General features: G+C 53.2%; 1 protein-coding gene across 1 annotated transcript; it reads right to left on the bottom strand.

Annotated features, from left to right (window-relative positions):
* Positions 1-178: 178 nt before the first annotated feature.
* LOC122391225 (protein timeless homolog) lies at positions 179-21,894 on the bottom strand. Its single transcript, XM_043384926.1, has 14 exons — positions 21,891-21,894; positions 21,523-21,612; positions 19,523-19,607; positions 11,537-11,678; positions 10,210-10,278; positions 8,341-8,486; positions 6,994-7,085; positions 5,343-5,561; positions 4,999-5,133; positions 3,545-3,769; positions 3,111-3,304; positions 2,769-2,871; positions 1,987-2,146; positions 179-1,361 (listed from the first exon to the last, which is right to left on the bottom strand). Exons 1-14 carry the CDS (start codon positions 21,892-21,894, stop codon positions 626-628), a joined length of 2,400 nt encoding a protein of 799 aa, XP_043240861.1. The 3' UTR covers positions 179-625.
* Positions 21,895-23,669: the final 1,775 nt, after the last annotated feature.

Below are 23,669 nucleotides of genomic sequence, written 5' to 3'. Positions count from 1 at the left end.
TTGGATTATTAGGGAGGATTCCGTCCGTCCTGCATCCACTATATGTACGGGCCTCCGTTTAGTGGTAGAAGGCGGAAATCTGGCGTTGACAAGAAGTCATAGCCTGCAATTCAACCGCCGCTCGCCCTTGATCGTGCATACATCCCAGCCATCCGTCAAATGAAATGACGAACTCAGCATTGTTTGCACATTCTCTGCTTTATTATAAGGCAATTACATCCATGTAAAATCCGTAGCATACCAAACACCACGCTGAAATGGCCCCTCCAAATTCCAAACTTACCTCCTATCGGGCGCATAAGGCCATTTAGACGCGCAATACGGCCAGTATCCACTACGCAGTCGCTGACCGGCTTCCGTTACGGTTCCGGTGCTCAGGTGGCCGGCCGCGGACCGGCTGATCCTGCGCTGATTGGTTCTGACCGCCGCGTCCCCCCCCCCCCCGTCGGGCGGCCATCTCCGGGTGATCACGGCGGCGCCGAGCCACACATCTCAAACGGATCACTGCGAACGCTCCTCTTGGTCGAGCATGGTCCATCCACAGCGGAGGGATAGCGAAAGGCGCGCACTATCCCTCCGTGTTCAGGTGGCACGCATTCACCCATGTCTATGGGACACGCCCCGTTCAGTCGCTGTCGCTGTCAATCACCCTACGCGCCTTCTTCGCACCACTCGCCCGTTTGTTAGACTCGACGTCGGATCCCTCCTCGTCCGAGGACAGCATCCTCTTCTGTTGGGTCCCCTCAGCGTCTCCACGCTCCCCGCTGCCGCCAGCGGAGCCGGCAGTCTTCACCTCATCCTCAGAGTGTGAGGCGACTCGAGAGGCGCGACTCCGCTGCGTCGAGGGTGAAGTCGCCCGACTGGACGCCGCCCGAGACGAACTCTGTCGGGAGGTGGCCTGGGACGACTCAGCGTCAGAGTCGGAGGAAGAGGAGGACGAGCGCGAGGAGCGGCTCCGCTGCGTGGAAGGACTGCGCCGGGTGCTCCTCGATGTGGCCTGAGAAGCAGACTTGCCTGACGCCGACGTGGCCTGGGATGCTGACTTGCCTGAAGCCGACGTGGCCTGGGATGGAGCGTCGTCCTCCGAATCGGATGCGACTCGAGAGACGCGGCTGCGCTGGGTGGATGGTGTCCTCCCCGAGGCGGACTGAGACGGAGACCTAGCCGCAGTGGACTGAGACGGCCCGTCGTCCTCTGAGTCGGACGCCAGCCGGCCGACCCGGCTCCTCTGCGTGCTCGGAGTTCCGTCAGCCCCAGTCGGGGGCGGCTCGTCCTCGGAGTCTGAGGCCACCAGGCGCCGCCGCTGTGAGACAGAGCCGCCGGCGGACGGCGAGGCACGGCCGGACGAACCGCCCGCAGAGCTGCGGACAGGGGGTGACGGGTTATTACCACACTACCCCCTGGTCAGCGCATCATTGACCACTCGAAACACTCAACAGGTCAGCAAGTTACAACATACCATTCGTACGGATGTAAGACAAGCCTGAGCTAACAACAGGTCGAGTACATCCACAGTCCAATTTCACAACGCAAGCGTGCCTAGAATATTATGATCCAGCGGGCAGCGACAAGTTCGCTGTATCGAATTAGGGGGTGAAACCGTTTACTCCCCAACAAATAACAGCCCAGCACTGTGGAACCGGCCGAGCTTCTGCTAGTCCCGCCGCCGCCGGTTTCAGTCCGGTCACGGCGGGAGCCCGGGAGTGGAGATGACAGCACGCCGGCAGTCGGTTAGTCGAGGAAACATTGGGAGGCTAGCCGGGAGAGAGCATATTAGACCAAACAGGGCCGCAGCCGTGAGGCAGAACAACACCACATCGGCAGTCGGGTGGGTGCGTGAAACTGGACTCGGTGGCACACAGCGACACATGGCTATTTAAGGAACAGAGATAAAATAAATAACCCGAGAGACAAACCCAAGTGTTGGATGACGTTCATAATCAGTTTCGCACCAGAGCTCTACTCTGAACAGAGCACGTGACTCACCGCGGAGCGGAGCCGGGCTCGTCCCCGCTGTCCTCATCAGACGACACCAGGCGGATCCTCTTGTTGGAGGCCGTCCTCGGCGGCCCCTCGTCCTCCGAGGACGGCCGGTCACCGTCCTCCTCCGGTGCCACGTTCTCCTTACCCGAGCCACCGACCTCGTCTGAAAGAACGGTGTCAGAGTTGAGTCACGTCAAGGTTAGATTATAACGAACGGGTGAATACATCAACACTATGAAACTAAACGCTCTGCTAGTACGTATATGAACATCGTAAAGCTAAGCCACCTGCTGGCGTGTCGCATTTGTACGTACAGCGCACTAACTCAGCAGCAGGCGCGATCTCATTTGATCTGCAAACATAGCTGCCGCTTTATCGGGTGATATTTTAGCCGGCGCCCACTCTCGTCGGTCGGCGCTCGCCATTCCCGGTGAGCCTATGCTTTGATCCGGTCCGCCCCGGGTAACGGATAGACCCGGCCCGCCTAACTGGAACGCCCTTGTGTCGCCGACGAGCTTTGTATGCCGCCTCGGAGAGCGGTGTGATTGTGCCCGCGTATCGGGCGGCGGGCTGAATATTTTCACCATTACGGCGGGCCGGGTGACGCCCGCCGGCTCCGCAGATAGATTGACGCCTTTTCAGGGGGTAGCGCCGGGTGAGCGGGCAGTGGGCCGGCCGGCCGGTACGCTGGGACCCGGTCCGGTCCCGCCGCCGCCCACAGACTACCAAGGGCGGCGCGATGGGACCACAGTACGCGTACTGCCACTGAGCTGGGTAGCACGTACCGTCCGGTGCCGGCCCGTTCCCTGCCAGACAGTCGGACAGAACAGCGGCGTTCCTCAGCAGGAAGTCAGTGCCCGCCTCCGACGGCCACCGCCAGAACATCTCCTGAACGGGAAGACGGAACCGGTCAGTGCGATCGTCAAGAGCAAATAAAAACTGGAATGTGGCGTGGGAATAGAGGGAAAACTTACCGGAATAAATAAACTAAAAAATGCGGTAAATATTATAGCATATCTACAAGAAGACCGTCAACACACCGCCAGGTTAAGTTCATTAAGTCGCCCCGCTCGGACTGTTGAGCTCCAAACATGCCCCGTTGGTGGGTTTCTGTGCCCCTAACGTACCCCCTCGGCGGGTTTCTGGGCGCCCAGCAGCGACACCAGCTGCTGTCCGGTCTCCGACTCCAGCGCGATGGCACTGGGCTCGGAGAGGGGGACCAGCGGCACCGCCTCCTCGGGGTCCTCGCGACGCGGTTCCTCCAGATCCTGGAGCGCCTCCTGCAGCCAGGAGAGCACCTCGGCGGCCGTCTCCTCGCCGGCTGCAGACAAACAACGCACGAGTATATACGGTCAACGGGTATTTGAGAGAGTAAAGATTGAATTCACACATCAAGTCACAAGCTTCACGCGAACATTGAGTGAATCACACAGGAGAAGAGCTTTCCATAATTCTATCATCGAATTTCACACTTTCGCTACGTTCAGCCATTCGTCAATCCAATTTAGCTCGTCAGTCAAACCTGGCCAGAACTTATCCCGTGCCACAGTCGGGCGCTCACCGAACTGTCTGTAGTCGCGGACGGCGGCGGCCACCTGTCCGGCCGACACCTGGCGTACGGCGGGTCTCCGCTCGGCCGGCCGGCGGCGGCGGGGGGCCGACGGGCGCCGCGACGGGCCGCCCCCGCCGCCGCCCCCGCCAGAGCGGCCACTCGGGCGGCCCGAGTCCTCCTCGTCAGATGATGAGGAGGCCGTGTCCAGCAGGTCGTCATCGTCCGCACGGCCAGCTGGAACAGCGGCGACGGTAAAAAAAATTCAGACTTGGTCATGGTGGATGTTTGGAGACAAATGGCTCGATGAGAACTGGATGAACCGCATGTTGTAAGAAGCAAAGTAGGCAACTCAGCGAAACAAACAGCAACAGCCAACAGTCGAAATGAAGACACACACACGAGAGGATTCAGACGACGTTGCAAACCAGCCAGGATCGACAGAAGATGGTGTACAATAACCCCGGGCGTTTAACCCTATTAGTGGCAGTTGTTTTCATCCACCCCTCAGGTTTTTCGGGAATATCTCCGAAACCGCTGAAGCTACGATGCTGAAATTTTCTGACTTTTCCTAAAACTAAATTGGGCACATTCCCTGAAAATTTCAAGTTCATAACTTTACCAGGGGCGGCTCCAGAGCACCGGGAATTGGGGGGTCCTATTCGTGAAGCGAGTCATTTGGGCGAAGATCACGATGCTGCACCAGTTTTACGAACAGTGAATGAAAGGTATCAATTATGATAACATATACAGTTATTGTGCATCCTCTTTTGACACGTTTTTGCTATAATAGGCGGATCCAGGCGTCCAAAAAGGGGGGTTATGTTTTACCTCCCAACATAGGTGCCCTGACACCGCCTATGCATGACCAATACAATTGTAGTCGTTCTCTCATAAGAAAATTGTAACATAACAAGACCATTACCACCCTTTTTAGAAACAGTACCAACCAAAACCTTATTTACTATACTTTTTGTGTACCCCCAATCTCAATGATCTGTATCCGCCTATGATTTTTGAAAATGCATATTTTTAGGATCCATGTGAATTCCTGGTTCATTCTCTATCGATCGGCAAAAGTTGCGTTAAGATTGGTTCAGAAACCTGGCCGTGATAAACAGTCTAAAATGTATCTGCAATTTCCCCGTTTTTACCCCCCTCTACCCCCCCTCTACCCCCCCTATTGACATTTTTTAATTTTTATTTTTTTAGAAATGTAGATCACGTTGAGCGAAATCGAATGCCGTTTGAATTTTGAAAATCGGCCCGTTAGATCTCGAGATATCAAGGGGGGGGGGGGGGTCGTAAACAGCCCCCCCTGCCACTAATAGGGGTTGCCAGGAGCCTGCCACTAATAGGGTTAACTCCTTACAGCTACCTACTATCACTTTGTTGGGCAATCAGCTCAGCAATTACACCTATCCTCCAACATCACCCAACCGTAGCTCGCCCCACCCGGTCCGTACCGTCCGCGCCGCCGGTGTCCGGGTTCGTGCGCCTCCGCCGCCGCGACTTCATCAGTCCCAGTTCCTTCAGTTTCTCCTTGATCATGTACTTGGGCCGCCTCACAGTCAGCTGGTCCCAGATCAGATTCACCGGCACTGCGAGCGGTGGGCCGGCGGTCAGCGACAGGCGTCAATAATAGCGACGGCAGTATTTGGAAAACCATGCACAAAGATCCACTTACAAGTTAACACGTTAGACTAGCGTGTGAACGGCACAAGGCAAATTGAACATACCTACATGATCCCATGCATTTTTCTCAGTTGATATCTATATCTAGCCGGCCGATCCCTCCGACCGGACTCACCGACGCCGTCCTTGTTTTTGTGCCAGAGCTCCACGAGGTTGGCAGTTTCCTGTTCGGACCACTGCGGCGATGGCCTCCTGACGCCGCGGCCGCGGCCGGCGCCCGACAGCTGCCGCGTGTCGGTCACCAGACCCATCTGCTTCAGCTTCTTGATGACCATCCGGCGGCTGCGCTCGCGGCAAATGAGCGCGTCCAGGATACGGTCCACCAGGTCCCGCTCTGCGTGGAGGGCAGGTCAGTTAGGCATAGGGGAGAGTGGGGTAATTTGGCCGGTGGTGTAAATTGGCCGCCCCCACCTGTACGGTGTCTAATAAAAGTGAGTGAAATAACTCTAGTCTCTATTCATTTGTCATGGGTAGAAATAACTGGAGGACAAATGTCAAAACTTTGCCCCTCGTAGTTTTATTCAAAATTAACAAAACGTTAATTTCATTAGAAAATGGTAACTTTTACTTCTGTTTACAAAGTTGTATAACATGTAGTATTTGGGCTAAAAACGAATTCAGACATTATAGCGCCATTCTTGGGGGTGTTCAGCGGTTCCAAGAGCAATTTTATCTAATTCCGTAAAGCCGTGATGACTTTATAGACAAAAATTTTCAGAATGGCAATATGGGGTAATTTGGCCGGGACTAGCGGGGCAACTTGGCCGGTGCGCTTATGGTCACTATGCTGGGACGGCCGAGTTTTCATGGTCAATTGTACCATAAATGACATGATTCATGACCAACTTTGATTACTTTGATGCCTTACTTCCGATTGGTCAACTGTAAGAGCATGTGACGTCATCAAAGGTTACCAAACGATTTTTGCTAATTAATCCTTACATAAAAATGGTACAGCCGCACAACTGGTCTCATTCTGTTCAGCTCGCCAAGGCGCATCGAATGATATACATGATGACCTTGAAATCACGTGACCTTGAGGTCAAGCGACTTGATGCAACGTGACCTGAGGTCAACCTTTGACCTTGACTTCTCAAGGTCAACACATATATCTTTCGATGTGGACTGACGAGATAATTACGATGGTACTCGAAGTTTTGGCCTAGCTTGATTACTTCAAAAGTTATTCGTAAAAAACTGTGATCGCATCTAGAGCCGCTAATTTGGCTATTTTGATCCCTGTGACCCCTGAGCCAACCTCCAAAATGCGGCAAATGCGTCATAGGACACACGTCATTGCTAAATCTGAAGCTGACTCGCAATATAACAGAAAATCCCGACCGCAAACTAACACCGGCCAAATTGTCCCACACCCCCGGCCAAATAACCCTGCTAGTGGGGCAATTTGGCCGCCTTGCAGACCTTTGTAATACGTCACAATTTCAATATAAGTAATTACTCTATCATTTCAAGTTCACTGTCCAGTAAAGTAAAATGAATGCGACACCTGCCAGCGTTGAGAAAATGCAGAAATGTGTCGTCAATTTCAAGTTATATCGTTTTCTAAAAAAAGCGGCCAAATTACCCCACTCTCCCCTACTCACTGAAGAGACGTCAGGCGTAACCAAAGTACGATTTGGAATGCAAAGGACGTGTAACATGAAGAAAACAGACCAGCATGATTTGTTGAATCAATAATGTTGCCTAGTTTTGTAAGTTACGTTTGGTTGTGTAAGTAGCGTCTTAACTTTGCATTGCGCACGTACCCGGGTCGGGATCCATTTCCTTCAGGTCCTCATAGACTCGCTGCAGTTCCATCTCCTCCTCTTCAGACCAGGCCAGCTTGGTCGCCTTGGACCTGGGTACGGAGAAGGCCATCAGCAGAAGTCACCAGGGCGGTAATGAGTTATAAATACCGTCAGGTTATGCTCACTGCGGCAATAGGGTCGGTGACAGCATTCACGTTACATCCATTTCACTTCTCGGAACCGACATGAAAGCAATACGGAACACAATTGAACAAATCAGACCAGCCAGATTGCCTTGATTTTCCGTCTCAAGATCAAAGTAGCCCAGCAGACACATCTGTTGATGGCTTTCATATCACACCAGACAATGATGCAAATGAATGCTGGTGAATAGTTAATGTGATGCATGTAGATGAACACATCAGTAACTTTTTGCCGACTTTGCGCCACAAAGCACCAACAGGACCGTAGCTAAATCCCATCAGCCATAACTTGCTGCATTTAATGAGGTCGCGGAGCTACTATTGGACGTGCGGTTTCATAGGACACAGGAGTTCACGATCACACCAATTTGAGCCAAACAGATATGAAATTAGAAAGACAGGAAGAACTGCATAGCAATAAAGGAATCGCGATGAGCGCAGAGGGAAAGGAGAGGTCAGAGGCGCGGGGAGCCGATATTTGGTGCCGATGTGTGCCTCTGTGTCAGCGGAGGAGTCAATATTGGGTCCGATCGGCGCACGGCACAGCGGCGCGGGCAGCCCTCCCCGCTGCCGAGGGCGGCGCTGACCACACACAATAATACCATCCGCGCGGCAGAGAAATAACACCCGACCCAGCAGGAAAACATCGCCCACCGACACGCACTGGCGAACGTGTACCGAACATTGGGCATACGACTGACCGAATTTCGACAGACGTAGTTACCGAAAACTGCGCAGGAGAACATAACAGACCACCTGACGGTCATCCACACAGGTCAGCCCGCCCCCGTGAGACCGTGTTCAGACCATGAGCGTAATGTCATCATCGCATATTGTGCACTGATGCTCATCAACTCGACCTGATTTCTCAGCCACTCACACGCGTCTATTCCCATCGCGCCTGCTCCTTGAGCGCCCATTCCGACCGCACGTCATTCCAATCACGGATGGGACCGATTTCCCGGGTCCGATCCAATCGAACCCCGCACGGCGCCACTCGAGTAATCGCCTTACGATTTTCGGCCCGGATAAACAGACACTCCCGACGGCGGCGAGGATGATCGATTTAGCTGGGAACGACACAAGGACGAGAGGAGAGTGAGCGGAAGCAGCCCGGGACTAGGTGTAGGACAACCGGCTTCCGCCTCAGTGGCACACTCACGTCTCTTTGTAGGAGTCGTATCCATGCTCCAGCTCATATGCCTCCCGAGGGGTCTTCCAGAACAGCATCTCCATGAAGATCATCTTGTTGGTGGCAGCCATCTGGAAGAACTTGGACAGCACATACTTGGCCAATTTGACAATGTCCTGAGGAAGAAATGTTAACGTAAAATGTAGGAAACTGTTTCGAGCATGCAATCTGCGATGACAGGTAGGCATGGAATGTGTAAACTGTAAATCGCTATTGAGGTAGCCCATATATTGTAAAAAAAATCGGCCAAACACTTTGGTCCAACGGCGTGTCATAACAATCAATACAACCTGGAAACTGCTCAGGAGGCGCGGTTTCGCGGAGGCACAACATACAACAGCGTAATACCACAATGAGCACCACACACAATTTAAAGACACATGTCCCTCCAGTTGATATATTTTAATCGACTCTTCGACTGAGTCGCAGTCGATTTTCCAGCCACGAACTAATGGCGTTCCTTAGCTCTTCAGCATTCCGTTTGAACAAGCCATGTGTTGTTAGAATAGCTTATTCTGCAAAGGTAATAAGCTATTCAATACGATATAATGAACTGTTCAAAGTGATACAATGGCACGTCTTTTTTATTTAATGAGTTTTAGCTCCTGAACTCATCCGCGATCGGCCTCTGGGTCTCATGAGAAACTGACGAAGTTGGATTGACCTCATAGGAAGTTCAATTAGTAGAGTCGAGGAAGCTTGGTAAGAGCACCTGTGGCCTATAATTAAGTATTTTTTTATCATTTGTTTAAAACACGTCCAATGGAAGACAACAGCGATAATTTACGCCAAAAAGTCAGAGGTCAAAGGAAATCGCTCAGTCGCCGGAATCTTTTTAACGCGAGGCAAAAAATACAGACCCCATCTGCCAGAGCCGCCTTGTATTGCTTCGTCCACTGCCAGAGCCGCCGTGTATTGCTTCGTAACCAATCGCCAACAAGATATCTCACAACATCGCTGCTATTTGATAACCATGATACATCCTTCCATGTCATTCATTTGCGTACAACCCAGTCGCCCACTCCAGCCACAAAACGACCCTGGACCGACTCGGCTAGCTGCCACCGGTAAACCGATTCCGCAACTTTGATCGTCCGTTTGTTTCCATTCGAGTTTTGGCCGGACAGCCGGTGCGGCGGGCTATTGGAGTCGGAGAGGCCGCGGTGGCCAACTTTTACAATCACATCACATTAGCCGCGTCCCGAGGGAGAGGCGGCACGCTAACCGCTCCCCGGGCGCCCATTGGACACCGTGAACCGACTCCGAATTAGCCGCCCCGGCGCAGCACACACAGCTGCGGTGTGTGCGAGGCTGCGTGGGGAGGAGTGTGTTTTACAAACAATTGGGGTAATTAGGACAGGGTGTTAACTGTCCCGCTGACATCCTGAGCTGGCTAAATGCGTCCTTCCGGTGAGCCCTTGAGTCAAGCACCCTGTATGTTATCACAATCGGCCCTTCACGTTCCCTGATGCCTAGGGGTCATGTCGAGCCGGTTGTCCCGACGCCGACTCAGTGGCAATGTCTCTTCAGTTCCCCCGAAAAAGCATCCCTTCAGTTACACGTATCCATTAGGAGCTTATCCCATTCACTGTTCTTATATAACTCGGTCTCTCCATTTTTTTTTTGTGACACAGTTATGACACCGCTGTTACTTCTGTTGTCCGTCCCGCTCAAACTCACTGCCGTGACATTCTCCCATCCCACTCCCCCTCACCCCCGATCCCAGTCCTCGAGCTCAACAGCGCCCCTCCCCTGCGCTCCTAATTAGCAGGCTGTATACCGGAGGCTCCACTAGTCTCCTTACCCGGCCCCCGGGAGCTGGACGGAGCGCATCCTCACCTTGAAGGCCGGGTTCTTGTAGTGACGCGGATCGTCCATCAGCCGCTGGAACGTCCTGAATAGGCTGATCTGCAACGGAAGCACCACGTGATGATTAATTACATGGAAGCAGAGGTGACTCTGGGAGTGGCCGACGTACGGGTGGACCGTGGAGAGAGGGGGGGGGGACGTAGTGGCTGTGACGACTCATGTGGGTGACGACTCCAACAGCAGGACAGGGCTAAACAAGATACCCAACAGCCGTAAAATAAGTAGGCATCATCTAGTAGTGGCGAGTTGTTTTCTAGCTGCAGTCGCCTACACTCCCTCCCACGCACAGTATACAGTCATCCACAGTCTCGATACGAGACCGTCCGCGAACTCCAGACACCCCAGCTGCTCTACCGAATTAAACGGCGCTCCGACATGCAAGGCCGGCCGATTCCGGGCAAAGTTGCAGCTCCAGCGCCAATTGATTGCACGCCAAATGACAGTCACGGGCCACCGCGAGGTGCCTGAGGCGGTCATTCGTCTTTTAACTTGCAATTTCCGGTGCGGTGCGGCGGAAAATTCGCCGATTTCGCGTCTGGCGGCTCACCTTTGACGGACAGGCGTCTGTTGGTTCAGTGAAACTTGGAGCCACTCGTGACCCAGCTGTCCATCACTCGCGAACTTCGGCCTAATGACCGGCTTACGAGGGCCCACTCTCTGCTGACCGCGCGTCAGAGCTGAGTGACACAGCCCGTCCCTGAGGTGTCAGGCCTCAGGGACACAGTCCATCCCAAAGCACTGAAGGGTCCCTACCTGACCTCTCCTCGCATTGTATTGTATTTACATTTAAGAGCGATCCACATACGATGTGCGTGGCGATTACTGCTCACCTATATCTGCTGCACGCCTTTTCTCAGCCCTATGTCCGTCTATCCGTCTGTCTGCCCAACTCTCCTCCACCCGTGTCTCGCTGCGTCGGGTATGTGTGTCGGCGGCCCGTCTGCGTCTCCAGCCGCCCGATAACACTATCCGGCCGGCCGCCAATGGGCCCGGTATTGGGCGGTGTCCGATACCGCCCCAATGCCACTGACGCCGCCCGCTCCGCCGCTGATGAATGCAGATTACACTAATGACGGCGTGACGCAGAAAATAATGTTGGACAATGGGGAGCGGACGAGAGACCGAGCACTGCCTCGCCGAGCTCGTGGTTTGCGTGTGGGCGAGCGGTAATGATTGTTCCTCCAGTCACTGATTCGCAGATTGTTGAGTTTATCCATCGCGTCGATCGAGTTTGCCAACGATAGGTAACTAATTCGTCATTCACCCCCTAGCCCCGGTTTCCTCCCTCTGAGCTCACCTGGAAGAGCATGGCGGGCATCTTGTGGTCCCAGGCCACCCTGTGCAGCATCCTCAGCACGCAGTGGTTGGCAGCCGGCGTGTTCGTGTCGAAATGACGCAGCAGCCAGCAGTACGGCTCCAGAATCTTCGGAGACATGAACCTGAAACGGGAGATCGTCGTCAGCCAGCACGCGGAACATCGACCAGCGGCGCATGCTTAGGAGCGCAAATTGCAACAGGAAAAATGTGGGTGACAGAGGGGTCATGAAGTATGCAGTCACAAAACATTGTTTACATGAGCTCCAGGTTTTGTTGATTCTCACAGACACTTTACTACGACTGTAGACACTGGACGACTTCTGTAGGTAACAGAAACTACTCTAACTGAGGCTAAACGACCTAGCATAGGGTGAGCTGCGGAGAGGTCACACTTGCTTCTGGTTTGTTCTTGGAAGTGGTTTATGATAAAACACGAAAATAATATTCGTAAGGTCGCATTTATCATTAGGGAATGCAATCACTGCCCACACATTTGTTTTACGTCAAGCCGTTCGCGAAGGAAACCCATCAGGCCCAGGCAGCCGCCCGCTAAAACTAAGGGAGGACTCATTTTTCATCGCGGCGAGAGAAGTCCGGCTATCAGAATATCCTGTGAAGCGAGAGAAGAAGACATCAGAGCAAGTGCCGCGCCCTCCAGCGCACTTCATATTCATTCCCAAGATGAAAGCGGCGCGGCCGGTCTGCCAGTGGTGTTTTATTATTCATGCCTGGCTCCCGTCGCGGATAAATAAAGCCGTGACATTGATTTCCCGTTGTTAGAAAGCCCTCTGAGACGGCCTGCGGACACAAAATCATAATTAGAACGGCCCTACCGAGCGAGTTTCAGCCGGGCTTTGGGCACGTCGCACGTGGTGGCCAAACTTGGGGCCGCAGCCGCCAACTCCCAGAGCATGCATGCAAAGTTGGTGGGATCCCGGCCCCGTCCGTCGGAGCACCGTCCGTCGGCCCGAGACGGCAGTCAGCCTCCTCCACACGGCCACAATCAGCTGATGGCCGGGCGGCGGCGGCAGCGACAGAAATCAGACACCGCGGGACGACCGGGACACTGATCAGCGCGCCCGACACGTGACAATAGCCCGAAGTGGTCGTCTCAATTCCAGAAACGACCGTCCGCCTGAACAGCGCCACCTCAGAAATCAGCGGTACCGCTGATGATGCCGGGCTGCAGAAGAAAACGCAGGAATAAAAAAGCCGGCGCGGGCACCCGTGCAATTATATTGAGACATGTGGAAGTGAAAACAGTATTGGCTTGTAGCTTAACGCCAATAGCTGCATTATCTTAAAAACTACATTGGAGACCACGCTATACCAACCCTGCAACTTGTACTTACAGTGAACGCCTATGACCGGAAGACCAGCGTCTTATATTTTCGCATACGCTCGTGGGGCAGGCCCATGATGGCCGGCCGGCCCGTTTAATAACAGCCTCCTGGGCGGCAGCCACCGCCCGTCCCGGTGAATAAACCAGGCCCAGCTTACAGTCGGGAACAGCCTGGAAACGGCAGGCCGACAGCGTGGCGGTTCCCTGGGGTACCCGGCTCCGCCGCTGACTGCCGGCCCACCCCGTCCCTCCCTGCTCCGCCGCTGACTGCCGGCCCACCCCGTCCCTCCCGGCTCCGCCGCTGTCTGTCGGAACACACCGTCCCTCCCGGCTCCGCCGCTGTCTGTCGGAACACACCGTCCCTCCCGGCTCCGCCGCTGTCTGCCGGCCTACACCGTCCCTCCCTGCGTCGCGGTGGCCGCGCCTGCCGGCCCTGTCCGACCGGCGCGTTCGATTTCTCCCGGTTCACAGCGCGCTCAAAGGCAGCAGAACCCGGCCAGATTAGGCTCCCAGGACGGTGAATTTATGTCCGGTTCAGCCCGCCCGCCGCCGCCCCCGTCCGCGGCGCTTTTTCTCTTTGGGTGGGCGCGTGATAAAAATATGGCCGGTAGGCGGCCAAGAAACGGCGGCCGAGGACTGAACAGAACGATCGGACGTCTCCCCGAGGGGCCGTGGGCACGCAAAACAGCGACATCGGACAGAGGAGGATGTCCGGTCAGGTCACAGACGATCTGTCAGCGCAGCGTGCGAAGATCGGTCCACATAGGTGGAAACAAGCGGTGCCGGGATATACCTAGTCTTCGAACAGTGGGATATCGTTAAAGGCTGTATGCAAATTATATCCCACATGTCCCATAAAAAACATGTCATGTATATGAGCGTTTTGCGTCTACCTGTAAGCAGGTGATGTAACAAATAGAACTTTCAAGAAACAATGATATGAAGATAAATACCCATCATTCGACACATCAAGATTCAGAGGCTGACCGATCAGCATTTACAGTTTCAACGGAAGAACGGAAAATCCCTCTTCAAATGAGAACGATAACGATTTCCAGCGACTTCCTTTCAGGAAATGACTTCAATAAGAAGAATGATAGCCATAAAAGTGCAATATGCAACCCATCGCAAATCTTCAAACATGTCATTCCAAATCAAAACAAGGCAATTGAAAACGCCGGGCCGTAAAGCCCAATAGTCGATGTTTGTGGAAAACGACTTCCGTTTCCAAAGATTGAGAGCGTCCCGGTGCGCCAGTCTGATCCAAACATGTTATTTCACCTACAAACTGCCGTAAACGGTGGCCATTGTGGCGAGACTGTCATACAACAATAATACCCGCCCAGTGCCCACTGCTGCCTACCTGTGTCTTATAGCCCAAATACGAACATGGAATACGAATGACAACCCATCTCGAGGCTCCAGAAGATAGGTGAAGTGTATTGGACGCTCGACAAGAGTGGTAAAAGCTGGACGGAAGGACGGGACAAGGACGGCCAAACCTGCAGGGCTACTGCTGTGACACTTCCACGTAAAAGGAATGACCGCGTCTTGGACATTCTCTGGAGCCTGCGATTCATGCAACTTGAACGAGATGAGCACTCAGACGACTAGCCTTCATTAAATTCACACACTGCAAAAGTTCTGAAACTGAAAGCGATCAGTGGCAACAAGCTGAAGCCAGATTTCAAGAGATGGCTATCAGTTTTATAAACGCAGATCATCGTGAAGCCATTTGCGGTCTTATCTTGAAATCAAGCTGCACACGAAAGATGCAGCTGCAAAGCACCACCGAGGTGGACCCGCGCCTGCGTTCGGTAGAGAAACCCTACCAAACAGAACACCCAAGCAAACCATCCCGTGCGTTGCCCAGAAGTGCGGAATCCCCAGCGAGCTCCGACCGCCGACTCCTCTGAGCGAGCGGGTGGCATTCGATCTGAACACTTTCCCAGAAAATATGGCCCCGAATAAAGTCCTATTGAACGGGAAGGAAATGAATAGGCCGGCGGCCATCGATCACACGTAATCGACATCGAACGATGACAAATGACAGCCGATGAATGCGTGCTCAGGACGGGCACGGGATTATGCAGTGTGATATGCGGCACCACTTCATCGCACCGGAAGCCCGATACGGGGTGATCTGGTCAGCTCCGGGCGGCAGCGTACCGGTGCCGGTCAGTGACCTCACCGGGGAAGAGGCCCGACATACGCGCTGCAATCGGATAATGTATGATACGGCTCCAGCTAGACTCAATACTGCACCAACAGCTTACCAACCAGCATCACTTGGCTCATCTCAATGGAGCTCGGATATTAAATATTATATGCTTTGGAAGATATCTACTCACGACAAAAAGTATCCTGCATTTATCCACAGCATATCGACCAGTTATCCCCGCCGCTAAATTCCATACGGATCGCGAGTACGGTACCCAATCAGAAGTCAATCGGTTGAACAGAGCTCCAGGTCACAAATCACCCCGGCAGGGTCCTGGCAGCGGCCGTACCTGAGTTACTAGCGGTGGCGCCAGTCGGGAGAGGGAGAGCGTTAGGAGGGAGAGGAGAGCAGAAAGGGAGCCAGTGTTGAAGAGCTGGTGAAACAAGACACTTTCACCAAAAGATAAAAATAGGAGGGCTTTCCGCGAAGGTCATTAAGGCACTGTGGCGGCATTACCATAGTAAAACAACAAAATCATCAGGAGTTCCACACCCGGACCCCCCACCCCCCCCCCACCCCCCCCCCCCCCCCGACGGCCCAGCAGCCTCACTATCCTCCGTTCCATTGACCGCCGGATTACAGACCGTTTTCACCACGCAGGGACCGCGGCGCGGCCGTCACCACAGTTTCCCGGAGGCGCACCCAGATACTGTCAGACGTAATTGTATTTCCAGGACGGATTACCTCGAAATGAAAACAGACGCCGAATAGCGGCCCCGCTGCCGGCAGCTGCAGCGGAAAACGGCCCGCAGTGGCGGCGCCTTTGAAATGGGACAGCGGCCAGGTTATCAGCCGTGACCGTTAGGCAGCTGTGAACATCACAAAAGCACTGACACGGAGCGGCCTCATTAGAACACAAACGGACGTTAGTTGAAATGCCAACCCACAAACGTACTAGCGACCTCAGGCTGAGACTCATAAACGAGCGTATTAGACATTCTAGGTCCACAAACACCGTATTATCAGAAAAGAATACAACTTACGACTTGCCAAGAAACAATGTAAACAAAATAAAGAGCAGGTTTACTTCAGCCACCTCAAACCACAAACCAATGTTAGCGAGCATTACGCTGTGTAACACGCGTCGCAATGTCACGCAATGAAGAAACATCTTTAACTCTTCAAATCATATCCAACAAAACAGAAGTGCAACTGCACATCAAATCTAATCCACCCCCGTCCAATCTCAACCCAGCCACCCCGCCCGGCCTGTATCTGACCTCGCCCTTGCCGGCCACCTCGACACCCCCCCCCCCCCCGCCCGCCCGCCCACCACGTCATCAGCATGGACGGCGCGTGCCGGCCGGCTGCCAGTGCCAACACCGCCGCGGATTCCGCATTCCGCCCGGCGCCCCAATACCAGGCCGCGCAAACTGGACAGTCGGGCCCGGCGGGCGGGTCTAAGGTAGTGGGCCGGCGGGCGCGGGGCGGGGCGGGGGCGGCGGAGCCACTATGAACTCGGCGGCCCGGCCGTGCCGTCACACAAATAGCGCCGCGGCCGTCCACAGACGAGCACACAATGGCCGGCGGCGATGAAGGGCCATCTCGAGAACGGGCCACGGCGAGTCTGCGTCCAGCCGCACACAGTGATTCCGCGCCCAGGGGCCGCCAGAATGTCACAGGTCAAAGGTCACGAACAAATGGGAGGACGGAGAGAGGCCAGCCGGAACGGCGGATAACTTCAGCCATTGGGGAAATGTAAATTTAAATCAGTTATGGGCAGTTCGGCATTTCAACCATCAGGAAGATTCATCGGGGCTCGCGATTAAACTCAGACCGGACTGAGTGCAGTGTTAAGAGTAAGAAATGAAAAAGAAACATTAGGAAGGTTTAGTTTCAAACATTTAGCTCAGATATTCCGGAGAGGTGGATGCAACTCAATGCAATGATTGTCTACAAATCAGCGAAGCAAATGCACTGCAACATTTATAACACTATTCCTTTATGCATAATTCCCTCCATCATAAGCCAATCGCACGCTCCTCCGAGAACGCATAGGGTAAGGGCAGGTAAGAGTACGCGGGCGATAAGAGTACGCATCAGCTGTTTCGGTTGCCTAGCAACGCGGGTTGGTCGAGTTCATGAAGTGACATGAAGCCGCCAGTGCGTGTTTGTCACCAACGAAACGTGGCCGTTTTGCGGCAACGCTGTTGAGTTTAAGGCGATGAATATTATTTTGGAGCGTTATGATATTATTATGGTATGGTACAATAATTTTGATACTTGGCAGTTGAGATAAGGTACATTTTCGTAATTATTGTGGAAAACTTGTGAGGTTTTCTGGGGAAATACTGTGCAGTGCAATATTCTGTTTGTCAAGTTTTGCACAATGTTTCGGGTTGTTTTGTGCGCGAATTGCATGTGGGGTAAGAGTACGCACTGTTCATGAGGGTAAGAGTATGCAGAATTATACATTATATCGAATATACAGAAATATAAAATTATTAATGTATCGCTCAATGACGTTTGCTTGCAGGTATATCATCAATGGAGCACTGTGAGGCAGATACGTACCCGAAATTCTTCTAAATACGAGTTATTCTCACTTTTTATTGTACATTTTTTAGAACCACATGACTTGATTATTTCTTGACCTATATATTTGCAAGACTTATTTTATGTTTTTCTTTTTGGCTACTAGAATTAAATTAAATGTCTTATGAGTTTGATGTTAAGTATTTTGACAGTAAAAGCTGCATAGGTGTGTGTTCATATGCTTGAGTACTCCACCCGCATGGTGTGCGTACTCTTACACACCCCATGTGGTAAGAGTACGCAACAGAAGCGGTTCAGAAAACGTCAGTTTTAGACCACTTCCATTTACGCTGAAGAATCGTTGCCTCATGGGTTGATGGTGAATTCAATGAACTTTAATATTCTATGTTTGCGATTTCTTTCTTTCAAATATTAAACAAATGAGAGCAAGAAATCCACTAAGTGCGTACTCTTATACGACTTCACCCTAACGCCCGTCACTAGCGCGGGAACTGATACAAGCCCCACCCAATAATGGGCGGCACAGGTATATGCTCTGGGTCTGTCGGTAGTACGGTACCGTCCCGGGGGCTCTCGGTCGGCTCAGACTGCCCCCTGAGGGACCGCTCAGCCCCCTCCCGCCGTTCTATAGGACCGCTCTGTCACTCCCGCCGCCCTGTGGGATCACTCTGCCCCTCCCGCCGCCCTGTGGGACCGCTCTGCCCCTCCCCCCGCCGCTCTGCCCGGCCCGGTTAGTCTCGGTCAGCACCTGTGGCGCCGGCCGGCGGCAGGGGCGGCACTGCCGACAGCACCAGCTGCCGCTGAGCGATCGTGCTGCTGAACGTGACGCATCGGCCCCGGATGTAATAGGGCGCCTAGCGGACTCGCAGTGGGCGCTACCACGGACGGACGGAGGAAATAACGCACCGATCGGGAGCCGGGAGTCTTGTCTGGACACTTGCCACACTTCAGCTCCCCTGCACATGATCCAAAACGGACTGGATTCTGGGTTCAGAACTACGGAGATGGGTAATAGAAATATACCTGAGAAAGAAACATGGGCAAAGAAACAAAACATGTGACTCGTTACAAACTCAAAAGTCAAATATCAAAGATGCCTATCTCATGTGAAACTCTTACGAAAAACCAATCCTTCCCACCACCCCGATATGCCAGGTCATGCAATTCATCCATCGGACACTAGGAAGCGCGAAAAATGCTTGAGCAGTTGCGGATAATTTCCCGGAGACGGTATCGGTTCGTTCGTTTGAACAGCTTGTGCCGTCTTCACCAATCGAGGAAAGAACGCGGCTCAACTAAATCACCGTCCGACAGTGTCGCGCCATATTGAACAGATGTTGAGACTTTCAGTGGCTTGACAGTCACTATGGTAAGCATTAACTGCTGAAGCCAAAATAATTCTCCTCGTCCTAGCACGCTTCGCATCCTTGCACATTATATTGTTAAGCAGAAAGTATGCGACATTTGCATTGACATTCCTAACGAACTAAGAAAGGTCAGCTGTCATCAGGACTGGGAGTGTAGGTACATATACTAGCAGCTGGGAGCTGTAACGATGACTCAATTAGTTTATATGTAAAGCACCGTGTATTCTCGTGAACACCGTATCAGGAGTCGTGCGATAGTGCACACCTGCCGTGGACCCCAGTCAGCTAATGAATAATGAGTACCCGGGACTACTCGCAGCGAACGAGCCAAGACCCGCATGAGCGGCAATGGGCCCCATATTAATAAACACAACAGGAATACATGCATGGACAAGATGGGTAATTGTAGCTATAGACTCATGAATAATGCGTACAGAAAAAAAATAAAGTGAAACAGCTGAATGAAACAAGTGAAAGTGAAGTGTGTGAAACAAGGAAAGGAACATGTCAGGTGATGAAACAGTGAAATCCAACACATACCTCTGAATAAACTCCTTGAACTCGAACTCTTGTTCGCGGCCTTCTTGCATCACCTCTTCTTCTTCATCCTCCTCGTCTTCATCATCTGAAAGAAAAAGAACATAGACTGCTGCAAAATACTACCACCAACAACCTTCATACCTAAAGCTGCACATCAATGACAATCCCCTATTTAATGTTTCCGAATTCGCGTGCCCTCCTTTCCTTTGGTCCAAAATTACGTTTCGATCACTGCCCGAACGCAAGATGTTCAGTACGTCAAGTTAAACTTGACGTACCTACTCAAATACAGACAGGAGTGTGCACTGTGCATTACAAATGATATAAAGTTGAGTCGTTGATCAATGTTTGCCTGAAGATATTACTAACGGTTATCCGTAAAAAACAACGTAACAACCCTTTGCCACAAAAAATAACAGGAGGCAATGTCATTACTCATTACGCGCGGTGTAATGAACCGTCGTCTAGCAATGGATTGATTGTGACAGTCTTGTAATGGACAACGCCGACGATATATTATTTTATTACTGGCACCAATCGGCAGCTCTCGATGATGGTGTTCCCAACCAACGACGGGAGCCCGATTCTGGCTACATGTTCTCAGCCACCGTGATAACGAGCAAATCTACAACAAGAACTACGGCAAAATTATTCCGAATTTAGCTACGCACGACATCAAGCGCTGCAGTCACTAGCAGCATCCACCAGTCAGCTACAGCCCGGCTCGGCGCGGTCCAGAACAGCACGGCCCGGCCCGGTCCGGTGCAAGGCCGTTCGGCCATTATAACCATTCACACGACTCTGGCACTACGCAGATAAATCGCTCAATTTGCCAACTTTCCGCGTCCATCCAACTCAGGTCGACGTGAGCTGGGCCGCGGCGCTGCCAGGATCGAAAGGCGCGCAACGGCCGGGGGTCGCACATCACAGCCAACTTCCGGTGATACTCAGGTAGTTGGAACCAGACTTGAGAGATGAGAGACGTTCCTCGCCCTTTGTAAGCGCCAGGCTTCTTTAAGAGATATGAAATTAAAACCTGAACGCCCGAAATGAGAACCTGAGATTATCATCGTTAGTGACCAAAAATAGTATGTGAGCCTGGCTCAGACAATGCCAGACTACACCCGGACATTAGGAGCGGCCGGGACGGCTGTAGCCCGTAACAGAAGCGGGGAGGGGGGGGGGGGGGGGATAGCGTGAAGCAGACTCAGCAGTCGCTCAGCGACTATGAATTTGAGGCTCAGATCACGGGCCACCTTTCCGTCAGCGTCTGGTCCCAAGGGGCGGCAGGGCCGGCGGTGACCCGGCTACTCCCGGTTACCACCGACCTCCAATTCCGTCCGACCACCGGACCCTCGTATTGATGGCCGCCGCCCGGCCGGAATCTGTGAGAGCGCGGCCCCGGGCGCGGCGTCCGTACGAGCGCCGCCCATCCATCGGGCCAGCGTCGCTACCCATCAGCAGCGCACGACCGGCGAACGTGGCTAACGGGGAGGGGGCTGGGGCACCATAGGAACGGCGCCATAGGAACGCCGAGTGGTCGCTGCCCGTCGGGATCCATAGATAGATGGGCTGCACGAGGTGGGGACGGCATCAGATGAAACATGGTGAGTTTTCATGCACCGCCTGGGAAGAAAATTGAAGTTCGCCAGAAAATGGTTTCTGTCAATGACAAATGAACTGGGCTGTGCAGCCAATTTAGCCATGAAGGTGAGTGAAATGCGCCATCAGAAGGGGATTATATATGGTTAGTGAATTCCTATCCAGTCATTTTATCCCACTAAAGAACAGAGAAGAGCAGCTGAGAGGAAAAACTAGATAAGAAAGCAATTAAAACTTCAAACAACTTGTTTCATCATTATAAGTATCCCCAGCATCTCTCACGACTTCCTCATAATCAGTGCCACAGCTCTATCAATGTAATTACGCTCAGCCAGGCCGGTCAGACGAGATAGGAAATATCAGAAATATCGGCCCAGAACCGCTGGGCCGTCCGTTACCTGGCACATCGTGCTGCTGCTGTTCGTCCTCTCCACCAGCCGTCTGCTCCGGCTGCTGCTGCTGCTGCTGCTGCTCCGGCTGCGACCGTCCTGGAGCAGACAAAACCGACACTCACACAGTGCATACTCCGCTACAAACAGTTTTTTTTAGTACATGGATTTAAGACATTCTTGTCCAATGCATGCATACTTCATTTTCATTCATTGCTTCCTACCTCATCCCACACAAACACACGCCACCTCAGATTGTCAGGACTTTCTTCGTCCGTAGACCGGACCTGCTGCGCCCGGGCCCGCCGTGATATACCACCGTTCCTGATCGGTCTTTTATCGTGTCTCGGCGTGGCCCGGCGCGCGCCGAGCCGCACCCATCTCTCTTCCTGCCGCCGATCAGGCCGCATTATGTACAGCATTGTCTCTGGGAGCGGCGCTTCCTCGGCGGCGCCGGCAGCAATAACTCCTGGGCGCGGGACGCCGCCACACTTCCAGTTGTCCCATTAGAATGATGCACGGTCCGCGCGACCCGCCACCGATACGTCCACTGCTGGGAGGCCGAGTATAGTGCGCTACTCATAGCTCGGCCACGCAACGAATGGAAAGGCCAACCGTGCAAACGTGTGGGATGCAAAACCCATAAATGCGATGTCTGAATGCTTCTGGCGATTTGAGCATTAACAAAGAACCGGCGGATAAGGGTTTCTGCAAAGCGTAGAAAGATTCAGGACTTGCTGGAGATAACCCACACCTTGTGAAATACGCTTCGCATACACCCAAACTAAACTATTTTCAGCAAGTGTCTGTCATGACTTCAATGAGAGTTACCGATTAATTTAAAACGACTCACTCAGTGCGACGCCAACAAATAACCACAGAACCCAGATAAAAAGGTGAAAGTTGCCAAGTTACCTGCTAAATAGTTTAACCTAGGGATAACCTGCCAAGGATCATCAATAAGATGCGACACATCTGCGATGCGACGCAGAGTCTCCATTGCGCCCCGGAAATGTTCCCAAAGGTCGCCCGCTCATCATCACCAGCATGGCACAGTTTCCGCAGTAATTTTTCATGAACGCCTCAAAGCGGCCGAAACGTCGTCATGAAATTTCTCGCGAAAGAAGTACGGCGAAACGAAGAGCGGCGTGAGAAATACGACAGCCGGACGTGATTAATTATAGCGCGTGCCGCGCCGACAGCGCCGAACGACGCTGCTCTGGAGGGGATTACGTGGCCGGGCAGCTCGCCGGCACACGGAGGTCGCCCGACCTGCCTACACCAGCGCGGCCAGGAGCCGGGCGCGGGCGCGGCGGAGAAAACACCTGGCTAGGTAGGCTGTGCCGCCGGACAGCCAGGCGCGGCAGGATAGTCTACCCACCCAGTGAGCTGAAGGACTAAGAGTCCGAACGGAACAATCAGCAAGGCACTGACGCTGTGAGCGAGTGAAAATAATAAAGGAATTCTACTACCGAAATAGCGTCCTCCTTTTCCGAGCTCCTGGAGCTGCCCCTGGCGTCAGTTGGCCGCAATAACAGCCGGAGGCCAGTCAAAACAGCCGCCGACGGCAGCCCGGACAACGGAGGCCAATTTCCCGACCCGCCGCAGATCTCTGGTGAGATGAATGTCGCCCGCCCCTGCGACACTAGCTGATAGCTTCACCCGGCCAGTGGCGGTGTGTGCAGCAGTGGAGCAAGGGACAGTGAAAAGGATTGAGCACAATCCTTGAAAGTTTGAGAGCAGCAGCTTTTGAGACGAAATAGGTCGTAATGTTCTATAAAATATCAGGATTGTCTTGCCTTGTTGCCTTGCATAGTAAAATGTGACAAAAATGCATGCCTTTTTTAAACCAGCGTTTATGACAGAGGAACGGGTTCTAGTCGGCGTTCAAAACGCCAAACTACTGCTTTGCAGCTAATCTGGCGTTCTAGGTCACAATGACAGACCGAGTCGTGCCTCCGCCGCCCCGGCCTTGGTCCTGTAACCGGGTCAGGTGCTCGTCGTCACGCCTCTGGTCCATCAGCAGGGAATGGCCGGCTGGCGTGTTGACTCAGCCGGGCACCAATCAGCCGCGGTACGGCTCTGAGCGGTGTCGGACCGGACCCGTACGGCCGGGCGGTGCGCCGGCCGCCGTGCCCGTCCCCGCCGCCGCCGGC

The sequence above is a fragment of the Amphibalanus amphitrite genome, unplaced genomic scaffold (genome assembly GCF_019059575.1).
Source record: "Amphibalanus amphitrite isolate SeventyFive unplaced genomic scaffold, NRLGWU_Aamphi_draft 000021F_arrow, whole genome shotgun sequence".
NCBI classification, from domain to species: Eukaryota; Metazoa; Arthropoda; class Thecostraca; order Balanomorpha; family Balanidae; genus Amphibalanus; species Amphibalanus amphitrite.
This window is presented reverse-complemented; position numbering and strand designations above follow the sequence as displayed.